The 13,713-nt window shown below is 42.7% G+C and overlaps 1 protein-coding gene across 2 annotated transcripts in view; it reads right to left on the bottom strand.

Moving 5' to 3' along the window:
• MSR1 (macrophage scavenger receptor 1) overlaps positions 1-13,174 on the bottom strand; it is a 37,417-nt gene extending 24,243 nt beyond the window's left edge. For both annotated transcript variants that reach the window (XM_083169904.1, XM_083169914.1), the window contains exons 1-4: positions 13,037-13,174; positions 12,683-12,799; positions 10,032-10,139; positions 6,912-7,243 (exon numbers count right to left, since the gene is read on the bottom strand). In XM_083169904.1, the coding sequence (XP_083026030.1) occupies positions 6,912-7,243; positions 10,032-10,139; positions 12,683-12,791 (549 nt within the window). In that variant the 5' untranslated portion in view covers positions 12,792-12,799; positions 13,037-13,174. The remainder of the gene's footprint in view (positions 1-6,911; positions 7,244-10,031; positions 10,140-12,682; positions 12,800-13,036) is intronic.
• Between the last annotated feature and the right edge of the window lie 539 nt (positions 13,175-13,713).

Raw genomic sequence — 13,713 nt, 5'->3', positions numbered from 1 at the left:
GGTGGAATGTTGGTGGGTGCTATGTCGCATTAGCAAGACCCCCAAAGCACCAATACAGTGGAACCCCCCCACAAGTGACCCCATTTTGCAAACTACACCCCTCAGGGAATTCATCTATGGGTATAGTGTACATTTCAAACCCCCAGGGGTTTCACCAATTTTGATACAACTGGGCAGTGAAAATGAAAAATTACATTTTTTTACACAAAAATGTAGTTTTTTCATTTTCATAAGGTATGAAGGAGAAAAAGCACCCCAAAATATGTGCCCCAATTTCTCCCGAGTATGGTAATGCCTCATATGTGACCAAAAAATACCAGTTGGGTGCATGGCAGGACTCAGAAGGGAAGGAGTGATTTTTGGATTTTGCAGCTCAGATTCTGGTGGAATGAATGGTGGGTGCTATGTGGCATTAGCAAGACCCCCGAAGCACGGTGAAATGATGAACCTAATAATCCATAGATGTGTGGTATATTTTAAAACACTCCTTTATACATAGGCCGGGTTTGTCAGGGCAAGTTTCACAGTGGAAAATAGTATCCTTTCTTATTCCCTTTTTATAGCAAACTTTGCACCTTTTTTGTGTCCTGCCCTTTCTTGCAGTGGAGGGGATTTCGTTCGGAAAATGCTGCCCTGGTACAATACGGGGGCCAGTACTAGAAGTACTGGGGCCCTCTGCCTGCTGGTTCCCAAATATTAGGCCCTTTATGACTTCCTCTTGAAAGTGCATAAATGTCCCCCTCTGGCCGGTAGAACGGAATAGCACGTAAGCGTTATACAGTGCCATCTGGATGATATACACGGCCAGCTTCTTGTACCAGATTTTTGTTTTCCGCAGGGGACTGTACGGCTTCAGTACCTGATCTGAAAGATCCACTCCGCCCATGTACCTATTGTAATCTAGGATACAATTAGGTGTTGAGGTGTGGGTACTGGTACCTCGTACAGGGACGGAGGTGGTACTGTCTCCATGAATTGTTGTCAGTATAAGGACATCCCTCTTGTCCTTATATTTGACCAACAACATATTTTCGGTGCATATTCCCCTGCTTTCACCCCTTCTCAGTACTTGGGCAATGTGCGTTTTTGGGAGGCCTCTTTGGTTCTTGCGCACAGTACCGCAAGCTGCTGTACCTCTTGAACCAAGGGTCTTAAACAGGGGGATGCTAGTGTAAAAGTTATCCACATAGAGGTGATAACCTTTATCCAGGAAGGGGTGCACTTAATTCTAAGACAATTTTTCCACTAACACCTACGAGGGAGGGGGGGCATTCTGCCGGTTCAATTACCCTAAACCTGTGGGTGTACCCTGAGGTGCTTTCACACAGCTTATACATTTTTATGCCATACCTTGCCCTCTTATTGGGAAGGTACTGGCGGAATTTAACCCTTCCTTTAAAATGTATAAGGGACTCGTCGATACAAATAAATTTTTCAGGGATGTACATCTCTGCAAATTTGGCACTGAAATGATCAATGACCGGCCTGACTTTGAATAGCCGGTCAAAGGTGGGATCATCTCTGGGTGGGCACTGTGTATTATCGGTGTAATGTAAAAATTTAAGGATTGTCTCAAAACGAGTCCGAGTCATGGCCATACGGTAAAATGGGGTGCTGTACAGAACATCTGTACTCCAATATTGCCTAATTTCTGGCTTTTTTACTATGCCCATATGTAACACCAGACCCCAAAACGTCATCATCTCTACTGCATCTACAGGGGTCCACCTAGCAAATGATGACGTGGGGTTTTGAGCAAAAAACTCAAATATAAATTACTTTGGTCCACCATTAAATTTATAAAATCATCAGAGAAAAATAATTTGAAAAAGTCAATTTCTCTGAGACCTGTTGAATCAAATTGGATTCCTGGGATGGCCAAAAACTCAGGAACCTGGGGCTCAAAATTGTCTGGTGGTGGGGTCCATACGGGATCAATCATTTGGGGGGGGGGGGTCTCAGCTGCTCTACGGGGGCGTCTTTGAGGGGGTCCCTCATCACCAGAGGAGGAAGAGGAGCTTAAGACGAATCCTTCAAATTCCCCGCTTGCATCACTGGCTGTGTCAGAGTCAGAGGCAAGCATGGCATATGCCTCCTCCGCTGAATACATTCTTCTGGATGACTGGGATGACATTTGGGATGACATTTGGGATGCCATTTTTATTTTTGTGTTTCTGTAAGTGTAATGTTTCAACCCGTGTATAGTGTAGGGGGGGTACAAACTTTATTTCAACACGGGGGGTATGTAGTGTGTAGTGTGTATGTAGTGCAGAAAAAAAATACTTTATACAGGAATTTGATCCCAATAAAAAAAAAAAAATTGAAGGGGTTAAAAAAAAAAAAAAAAAGGTCCTGCGCCAAAAATTGAGCACAGATGTTGGTCAGTAACGTCCGTCACTGAACAGCGCTCAAAGGCAACAGGACACCCACAAAAGCAACGTGGGTGTAAAAACAAAAAAAAACAATTTAAAAAAACTGCAGAAAAAAAATTATATCAACCCTGTGCCAAAAATGCTGTTCAGTGATGTACGTCACTGATCAGCGGCCACAGGACACCCACAAAAGCAACGTGGGTGTAAAAACAATTTAAAAAAATATACCACAGCACTCTCCAAAAAAAAAAAACAATTTAAAAAAACTGCAGAAAAAAATTATATCAACCCTGTGCCAAAAATGCTGTTCAGTGATTGTACGTCACTGATCAGCGCTCAGGGGCCACAGGACACCCACAAAAGCAACGTGGGTGTAAAAACAAAACCCCACTGCACTCTCCAAAAAAAAAAACTGCAGATCAGTGATGCCGTGATGCAACACTGATTAGCAGTGAGGGGCAGCAGGCACACAACTGTGGGTGCAACCTGACAGGGTATATATAAAAAAAAAAACCCTGGACCCCCAAAAAGTTGCTGATTAATTAATTTAAACTGATCAGCACAAAAGGGGGGGCAGCAGGGGGGGCAGCAGTCAGTTGCACACGCAGCACAACCTTTGGTGCAACTGACAGGTATATATATATATAAAAAAAAAAAACCTGGACCCCCAAAAAGTTGCTGATCTTAATTAATTTAAACTGATCAGCACAAAAGGGGGGGCAGCAGGGGGGGCAGCAGTCAGTTGCACAGGCAGCACAACCTTTGGTGCAACTGACAGGTATATATATTAAAAAAAAAACTCTGCACCCCAAAAAAGTTGCTGATCAGCTCAGATATAGTGATCAGCACAAAAGGGGGTGCAGCAGACACAAAATATAGCACTCTCTATCACTCTCTGTCACTATCTCTCACTATCTCTGACTATCTATCACTATCTGTGACTCTATGACCCTGCAGCAGCAGCACACAGGAAGTCACAAGATCCAGGAAGCATCCAGCTGCTGGCAGCACGCTACCAGCGGTGATCAGGTAAGTATCAGGCAAGGTTCAGGTATGTATATCACGACAGATTGGCCGGTGACCGCTCTGCACGCAATTCCAGACCGGAATGGCGTCTGCAGCGCAGTCACCGTTAGTTTAAATGGCGCGCCATGGCTGTGATTGGTCCGTCGGTCCGACGGACCAATCACAGCCTTGGGGGCAGGTGGGGTGAGGTGTCGTCGTCACCGATGACCCCCTCATGCCCCCTCACACCCGGCGGTGATTGACACCTGTGTTACCGAGCGTCTGATTCGCCGGTAACACAGGAAAACGCTGCGAATGGCTGTTCACATTGAACAGCCAATCACAGCGATCGCCGACGGGGGGCGGCATGCAGGGACATGTCTGCTGTCAGGGACAGCAGACATCGTCCCTCTGTCCCCGCGTGTATAGACGCGGGGACAGTTTAAAGTCATGACGTATATATACGTCATGTGTCGGGAAGTACATCCCGGCCATGACGTATATATACATCAAATGTCGGGAAGGGGTTAAAGCAGCAATCAATTACACTGCAAAACCAGGTTGATTTTGCCATGTAGTTGATTGCTGCTTTAAAAAAAGGGGGAAAACTCTCCCAAAATCTCTCACTTTCTGAAACTCTCACCCTATTACATTTGGCCCAATGTCGGTAATAACGCGTGCTCCTGTGCATTATCCGTGACATGCAGAATGATGGAGGATATCGCTAGTGAGAACCATGCTGCGGAATGCAGCATGGACAATGCTCTGCTGCAGAATGCTGCATCGAAAAACGCATTGCTTGTCGTGATTGGCATCGGCAATGTGTGTGCGCACTTGCCTATGCCTGCACCCCGCCACTGCTGTGCCTTTACTGGACACAGCCATAAAAACTCAGATGTCATTTTTTTGCATGTATGAACTCACAACCATCAGCAGATATAAGCGCCAAAAAAGCCCATGACATGCCTGTATTTTCCCAACCAATCCCCATAGACACTCCATTAACGCATCCAAATGGTCAATTCCTCTCAAATTATTTTCCATTAAATCCTAATTGTCATTGGGGTCCATAGGCGTGCGCAGGGGGGGTGCCGGGTGTGCCTAGGCACCCCCTAATGGCCATCACACACATCCCAAGGAGCTGCCCAGCGGCTCCCTTCTTGTTGTGACCAGCGGCGCCCTAGGGACTGCTTATTGTAAGCAGCGGCAACCGGCGGGGTGTGCTTATTATGAGCAGCGCCACCCAGCAGAGTGTTTATTGCAGCAGCGGCGCTACGCTCCTCCCCATCACCTGGCTGGCTAGACTCACTGCTTTTACATCCACTGGCTGTACAGCTTAACCAAATGACTTAGGAGCCGGAAGCCAGGCAGAAGACACCATGGTGCAGCAGCTTCCTGTGGCCAGCGAGTTAAGCAGAGGGCAGAAGGCTGTGCTGTAAGTACAGTGTCATCCGCCACCATGGCAAGAGTAAAGCACCTTGCCACCTTGACATTTCTATAGGAGTGAGGGGTTGGCGGTTTGGGGACAGTCACATAGCTCTTACTACTGTTCAAAAAAAAAAAAATACATTACATTATACTGTTTGCCATAATGTAGAAGGGGCATTACTTTGTGCCATCATATGTAAGGGGAATTATTATGTGGCAAAATGTCTAATGGACATTACTGTTTGCCATAATGTGTAAGGGGCTTCACCGCATGGGGAGGGGGCCACCAACATTTATCTTGCTGCGATTGGAATTAACTTAATCCACTGGTTTGGTATTATGTGTAATGTGCATTTTGGTATGTGGAATTATGTGTAATGGGCATTACTGTGCGTGGCATTATGTGTAATGGCCATTACGGTGTGTGGCATAATGGACAGTAAAGTGTAAGTTTTGAGCGTGCCTACAGTGCACCCTGTCCCTATTGCTAAGTATGTGGGAAATGATTCATACTGAACTCCATTTACATAAATAAGTCACCTATTTGCTTTGCATTGCTCCCCAGTAGGCGACGATAGACATGCCCAGTAGGCGGGGATGGATATGCCCCTCCAATAGTGCACCCCCTAAACAGATAGACTGCGCACGCCTATGGTGGGGTCACAGTGGCCTCTTTGTGATTGAACTTTGCAATTGCAGCATAAGCGCAGTCTGCCAATAATCGTCCCATTGCATGATAATCAGTGAGTGCGTACAAACATTATCAGTGAAATGCAGGATGATGGAGGATATCGCTAGTGAAAATTATACCCCTTTCAGACAGAAAACGAAAATACCGGGTGAAGCAGTTCTACCCAGTATTTTTTTGAATAACACAGGTCCTTTTTCTGTGTGAAAGGGCTCACCCGTGTTGTAAATCCCTATGCGCTATGCATTGATCAATGTGGAGCTGTCTGCGAGCATAGGCCAATTTTGTGCCTGGCCCAGGATGTGAGGCCACACCAGGGAGTCACCAGCAGAGGGTTGACACCAAAGTACCAGATCCCGCTCAGTGACAGGAGCTGGGTGATGCACTGTAACTTACGAAGAAAACACCCTGTTGCTGCACTTGTGCCGCCTGCTACCCCACACCCACCCACCTGAAACCCCCCCCCCCCACACACACACAGACCCACTTGAACCCCACACTCCTGCCACCTCTACTAAGTTTATGTTTACCTTTAAGAGGAGTTCAACTCCAGTGAGCTCCTCTTATTGCTGGAATCCAGCTTTGTGACCCCAGACATCTGATCGGTGCTGTAATCTGTGATTTAGCAGCATCTCAGTTCACAGCAGATCAAGATGACAAGTTCACCTTACCAGATCACAGATCACTGGATTAAGCTTTTTTTTTACATTTTTTTTCTTTGCGATCAGCCTGTGATCTATTTATACACAAACGGCAGATCACAAGCACCAACTCCAAACTCTACCTGCCAGAGCAGAGCAGAAAGAGTAGGACTGGAGGCAAATGCTGTATAACGCTATCCTGTATTTTGTTACAATTTTATTTTAGTACATTTGAGCAGATTACATTGTGCATTAGAATATTGAAAAATGTGATCGGATTACTAAATAAGGGCCAGATTCTCTAAGCTTCAAAAGTGATTAAATGGTGAGTGATAAACAGCCAGCAATCAGCTCCTGTCTGACATTTTTCAAACACAGCCTGTGACATGGCAGGTAGGAGCTGATTGGCTGGCTGTTTATCACTCTCCATTTTATCACTTTTGAAGCTTAGAGAATCTGGCCCTAAATGAGAATTGAAGGGATTGGAGGAGAATTTTAAGTACCTTCATGCCATACTAAAATAATGTGAAAAGGGTGTGCAATCCCCCATTTTGACATTGTTTTAGAAAAATAATATGGATAAATATGCCAGGTACAGTAGATATCAAAGGAAATAACAGCTCACTGTAATGCAACTAAAATATAAGAATTCAAGATCCTCCTTTCTATATAAAACTTTGGGGCTGCTTTGATTTACTGTAGTTATACATGCAATGCCTGTATTGTTTTCAAGCACAATATTAACTTTTCAGTATGAAAAACTTTAGCAGTGCTTACCTCCTGTAATATATAAACATTTTCAGTAAATGTTGTATTTATATATTCCATTTTCACTTGATTGTCATCCAGTGTAGCTGTTAAGCGCTTTAACGCTGTCTGGATGTCTTGCAAAAGTTTGTCCTTCGCTTGACTCTCTGATTCTCTGTTATTTAATTTTTCATTTAACAAGCGCAGTTTTTCTGAGTTCATTGAAATTTTTGATTTACAGTCTGAGACGTTTCCAATAAGCTGGTTTAGAATAACAGTGCTATCATTATGTTTTTTTTCTTCTTCCACATTATTATCTCGAAGTTTTCCACCCACTTGTTTTTCGAAACCAGAGATATGACCTTCAAAAGAAAGATAAAATGAAAAACATTTATACATTTCACCTGCATACACAAAATGTACACATAGGTGTGCGCACATTGAGTGTTAGGGGTGCACAGGCCCCCCCAAATGCTGTGCCCACCCTTATGAAAAACTCCCTGCCGCTAGCAATACCTTTTACCAAAGTCTTTTGCTTTTTAGACCTGTATTCCATTAAAATTAGTGCCCATCAATCAATTGTGTATTTTGCATTGTTAATTGTACTAGACCGTTGTCATATCACTACAGACCTGCCAAATCCATATATTTTTTTTATTTTATATGCATTTACTGTTATACAGAGTAATAAGAATATTAAAACTGAAATAGGCCGGAGATTATGTTCTGGCTGAGAGACATTTTATATTTTAGCGAGTACCAATAGATGATGGTAAACATGCATGATTGGCAGTGTTAGACACACCCAATGGGCAATGCTAGGCATTCCCAATAGGTGGTGCTAGACACACCCCTTTGACGGTGCACCCCCTAATAAAATTATGCATGTACATAATATCACTCAGTCCGCAGTTTCACAATAGAAATCCTTTTAATATCACAATTGCCTCCTTTGTTAATGCATGTTAATGGGCCAATTTCAGTGATGATACAGTCCCTTTTCACATAAAAATATAATTTTCAACCAAATTAAATAGAGCAGGGATTATTTTGCTCTGGTACCCCATAAAACAGTAATAATTAATACAGGACCTCAGGAAGTTAACGTAGAATGGCCACCACAGGAACATTGCATAGGCACAAAAAAGTGAAGTGGCTGATAAAGCGACGGGGGAGGCAGTGGGTAATGGGGAATGGAAGAAGGTGACAGGGGAAAGGAAGAAGGAGGCAATGAGTATTTATTGAGTTTTTCCCTGTAACCCCTACTCCACAGACACATACTCCTACTCCACAGACACATACTGTACCATAAAGTGCTCCTCTACTTCCTCCTCATGCTGCTGCTTTACAGAACCAGCTCTCTCCCCGCTGAACACCACAAACTACCGCCTGTCATTATACAGCAGAGGCGCGGGTGAGATCGAGCTGCCGGAACACCTTCTGCCTCTATAACAGCGGGACCGCTGCCGGGGACACTACAAACATAAGGTTGTATCAATCACTTTCCCCAATACGGGGTTTTCTGCATTACATACCTGTGGCCGTGGACAATTTAATTCACAATCACTCTCCTCAATACGGGACACATTGCACTTTATAGCCGCTGTTGGAAAAAACTGCGGCTGTGACATCAACTTTTTAATGAAGTCCGGTTCTTTTTCTGGACACTGAATTGTGACTGTTATTATCAGTACTGATCTATTTCTTTCAAAATGAAATCCTTTATAGGCCAACCCTCACCCACCAGTGACGTCATCTGACTGCGTCCCGGCCGGGTGCGTGGTCCCGGACCGGAAGCGCTGCACACTGGTGGGTGAGGGTTGGCCTATAAAGGTATGTGTATGTTCGTTTTTATTTTGTGCTTGAAAAAAATGTATTAAACATTGAAACGTTGCAGAGTACCTGAGGAGTCAGCCGTTTCTTGCTTACTAAGAGCCCAAGTGTGCAGTCGAATTGGTCGATGAATTGGTCGATATATATATATATATCTTTATCAAGGTAGATATCGATTAAACTCCGAAACGTTGGCTACAACTGCTGTTGTCCTCCTTCTTTAAAGAAATCAGAGCAAGTGCCTTTTTCTCCATTGCTATCTGTCTCCCTGATTGCTGCACCCCGGTAGTTACTGTCTCCTCTCGTGGAGTGCCGTTCAACGTCGATCTATATATATATATATATATATATATATATATATATATATATATATATATATGTGTGTCAAAAAAGAAGACAGGAGGGGCGCTCCATAGTGCATAAAAGACAACTTTTTAATAATATGATAGTAAAATCACAGACATGTGGAGCAAACAAATGCTCGTACTATAAGAGTAACTGCTGTGGACTGGGTACCACAAAGTTTGTATATACAAATGCCAGGCAACCTCCTACCAGCCTTTTGTAACACAATCGCCATCCACTGATCACCCGCTGGGAATACCAAGGCAAGAACAGCATGCCGATGAACACCGTGAGGACAGAGGCGTGCAGGGGAGCCGGACCAAGGAGAGCAGACGTCACAGGCCCCGCCCTAACGCGTTTCATAGTAAAACTTCGTCAGAGGGCGTCCTCAAAAACGATAAATACCATTTCAAAAACTCCCTGTTGCTGCCGCCTATGGGGCATGGTTTCCAAGTCAATATAGTAAGTGTTTTCCTAAAACCTATGTGCAGTGATTCAGCTCTAAAAATAATAAATCTAGTAAGAAGCCAGCCTAAAAACCTGTATTGTAAATATGCTGATCAGTGCAACTCTGCATGATACAGAGTATTTTCCTCGAAGTTTCTAATTTAACAGTCGCACTGTCAGAGCATACATCTTCTATGCTGGTGAGACAGCCAGTTGTCTGTTTCAGCCCTTGTGTCTATGGTAACCAGAAATGATTTAATAAAACAAATAATGATATATCTTACCTCTATCTTGTAGATGATCCAATAGTAATTACAATGAGGTATGTTTAATAACAATGGTGACAATGTTTCCATCACTACAGCCAATCAGCCATTTTATTTAATTGGTATATGTTACATGTTATTACACATTCATTATTGATTGATTAGTTGCTAAGCCCTTAAGTACTTCTGTATAGCACCTACATACAGTAAATGACCCACCAACAATAATGATAAATGACAGGTTATACAGTTGGTTTACCTTGTTGCCTGAGTGTAAATATTAGAAGACCCAGTACAATAAAATACAGAGGCACAAGTGCAATAAATGCAATCTTCACTTTTCTCTCAATGGTTGCTATAGGTTTACCTAAAGTATAGGAAATAGGATATTATTTTAGTGTTCATTTATTAGTACATATGTTATTTTAAAGTTTAACTTTAAATACAGACATGCAATGTTCAAATAATAATCACATTATAAGGTAGCTTGAGAAAATCCTCCAGGTATTTTCAAACCACAAAAACAATGCAAAGGCTACATATATGGGGTGTCCAGCTGCCCGGAAACCCGCCTTTCACAGCCGAGCCAGCGACAACTACATGCAGTACTGTATAAAGAGTGGACTAGAGCTGCTGCACATGCCGGTGGCGGTAGATTTTCCTATCAAGACCGCTGTATACCTGTGGATCTGAGTACCCAATTATAGCACCAGGGAGTGAGCCTCATAAGCAGCTTACAATTCTCATTGGGCCTACATATAGTACGCATTCTTTATCGCTGTAGTGCCAACACAGCTGTCACCCTCTCACTGAGAATACCATTGGCACCCCTGCACTGCTGACACAGCCCCGCTCTGAGGATACCACCCCCCCCCCCTCCACCCACACACACACACACACACACTACTGATACAGGGGCAGATGTATTAAGCCTGGTAAAGAGATAAAGTGGAGATAAAGTAGGAGATAACGCACCAGCCAATCAACTCCAAAATGTCATATTTCAAACACAGCTGATTGGCTGGTGCTTTATCTCCTTCTACTTTATCTCCACTTTAGCTCCAGTTTATCTCTTGGCCAGGCTTAATACATCTTCCCTATTGTCAGCAACTTCTGCTCTGATGACACAGCCAGCACTCCCACACTGCCGACACCGCCCACCGCTGGATACTGCCCCACACTGTATCCAAGACGCACTGTAAACCTGTGTGTGTACTCACGCAGAGCAGTGTAACCCTGTGGTGTGCTGCTTGGGGGAAGGAAAGGAGGAATGATGATTAGGGATGAGGAGTGGATCTACCTGGTATAATGGGTATAAGTGGCTCTACTGTGGGATAACATGTATAAGGGTACTCCTGTGTGGTGTAACAAGTATAATGATACTGTGTGGTGTACCGTGACTTATGGACAATACTGTGCATTGTAATGTGCTGTGCATATGTGCCGCTGCTCTGTCACTTAGTGTCACCTGCAAACTCAATACCGCCTTTGGCCAATATTGGTGAAAAAATTTAAAACAATATTGTGCCATGTGAGGTAGATAAAATCTACTGCAAATTATAACCCTTTCACACTCGCAGAGCCGGGTCATAACTGGGAATGTGTTCCTGGATGCTTCCAGGGACTCTACCCGGGAATGTACTCTTTCACACTGCACTCAGACCTGGGATCGACCAAGTACAGCCCCATTCACACTGATCGCGGGAAATCCCTTTAAATACATATGCCTGTCATTAGAAATGGACTCCAGGGCTCTGAAAGATGACATCAGCATTTGTGAGCCCAAGAAAGCTCCAATCTGCAGCTTTTTTAAAGTCCCGTGTACCCAATCCCGGGTATGGGACCAGTCACACTGACCGCATCCCGGGTCGATTCCGGAATCTACCCAGATCAGGACTTGGGTAGAAATCCCGGGATGTTCATCCCGGGATATTCTTTCAAGACCCTTTCACACTGAGCTAAATACCGGGTTGATGCGCAGTGTGAAAGGGGTATTAGTGGAATTTAATGTCATTGAGGTTAATAATACCATAGGTACAAGAACAGGCCACATTCTGTGATTTTAGCAGTTTTTATGATATTTTTATTAAAAATACAGATCTAAAACCAATGACGGAGGCTGGAGAACATCCCTAATATAAATGTTTATACACCAATAGTAGTATACTGTATGTGAAACAATACACTTAAAATGTGCAGCTAAGTAATACAGAGATTGGCAAATACTATGTATAGTCGTAAAAGCAAAAGGGAATAACAAAAAGGGAAGACAAATAAAAAAATGTGTATATATATATATATATATATATGCTTGTCTGTGTGAGCTTTCTTATTGAATAAGTCCGAGTGAGTGCCACAGTCCCCCGCTGTCTACCCATTCCACGTGCGCTGCACCCCGGCCACAGCTGTCTTGGATGCGAGGAGTGCCCGCCCCTGTCTTATATATATATATATATATATATATATATATATATATCCAGGTGCCCTTCCCATATATGAGGTATAAACCTCATACACACACTTCCACAATAAAGGATGGCACTCAGGAGACTTGAGAAATAGTGCAAACAGTGCTGTATGTACATGTTAGCAGTCTAAGTTTAGGGGAACGTATACTACTTTTTCAGAACATTTTTTATGCTGAAAAAGCCCCCCTCGGCTTATACTCGAGTGAGGGTCCCACTTGAGTCAATATGTTTTCCCAGTTTTTTGTTGTGAAATTAGGTGCCTCGGCTTATATTCGGGTCGACTTATACTCGGGTATATACGGTATATATATATATATATATATATATATATATAGAGAGAGAGAGAGAGAGACACTGAATTGATTATACTGTAAATCAAGATTATTATAGTATAAGTCATTAAAGTCAATAATTCAACTAATCTCTGTATGTCAGTACTTACATGGCAGTGTGGGGGATTTTGGTGTCAAAGTATCACAGTGTGAATTCTCAAGATACATAAGGGAATCCATGTCCTGCTCATTTTCAGACGCTTTTGACCACTTTGCCATTTATCAAGCTGTAATACAGGAATATGCTGTGATTTCACCTTTGGGACAGCTGCCCGTCTTTAGAATTCATTAAGTCCCAGACTCCGCTAACAAAGCATTGTTCTGTTTTTGTGCAGCCCCAAATCTTTAATTTCTTTAACTTATAATCAGCACAACTAGTAAGCAATACAGATCTATATTCTTCTGTCACATTTAGAAATGGTCCAAAATCAATATAAAGCAAATAGAAATATTAAAACTCTCACCTTTATTTCAAGTTGAAATAGAGAGATTGAAGAAATGCTTAAAGCGTCTTAAACTTGTATACAAAAGTACCACTTTCCCTGTGACTTTCTTGGTATATGTGGTGGAAATGACTCAGCAATGGTCAATATGACTGAGCTTTAGTCACATTCATTACGCAAGCTCTAGGAACATTTAGTTAGTACATTAACAAGCATATTTATTCATATTTTTTTCTAAAATAATAATGAAAAAGTTTTTATACTCTTTTCACAGTCTTAGTAACACCTGAAAGTACTAAAGGGCAACAGGAGGAGAATTTGCAAAACTCACCTCCAAGCCCTTAATTCTTTTTTTTTTTTTACTAATAAGATTGCATTTCCCATACTTGTAATGGGAAATGCAATCTGCCCATATTTACTAAGATTCAAATATAAAAATTAATACAGGGAGTCCTGTGATAACAATGCTATCTCCAGATAGCATTAATAAGGCTTCCCCCTCATTCCCTGACTACTGCAGAACATACTTGCCTACTTTTTAAAACTAGTTTTAGTTATGACATCTCCTTCACCACAACCCCTGAGTGGGCACATTGGGATATATACCCAACCCCTTACACTATTCACCAGTCAGCGGGGCAGAGAATATTTCAGCAAAGTTATCTGCTATAATGTGCAAAACCATCCTATCACAATGG

Source organism: Crinia signifera, chromosome 1, assembly GCF_055691185.1.
Source record: "Crinia signifera chromosome 1, ASM5569118v1, whole genome shotgun sequence".
Classification (NCBI taxonomy): domain Eukaryota; kingdom Metazoa; phylum Chordata; class Amphibia; order Anura; family Myobatrachidae; genus Crinia; species Crinia signifera.
The sequence above is the reverse complement of the archived record's forward strand: the minus strand, read 5'-3'. Positions and strand labels throughout refer to the sequence as shown.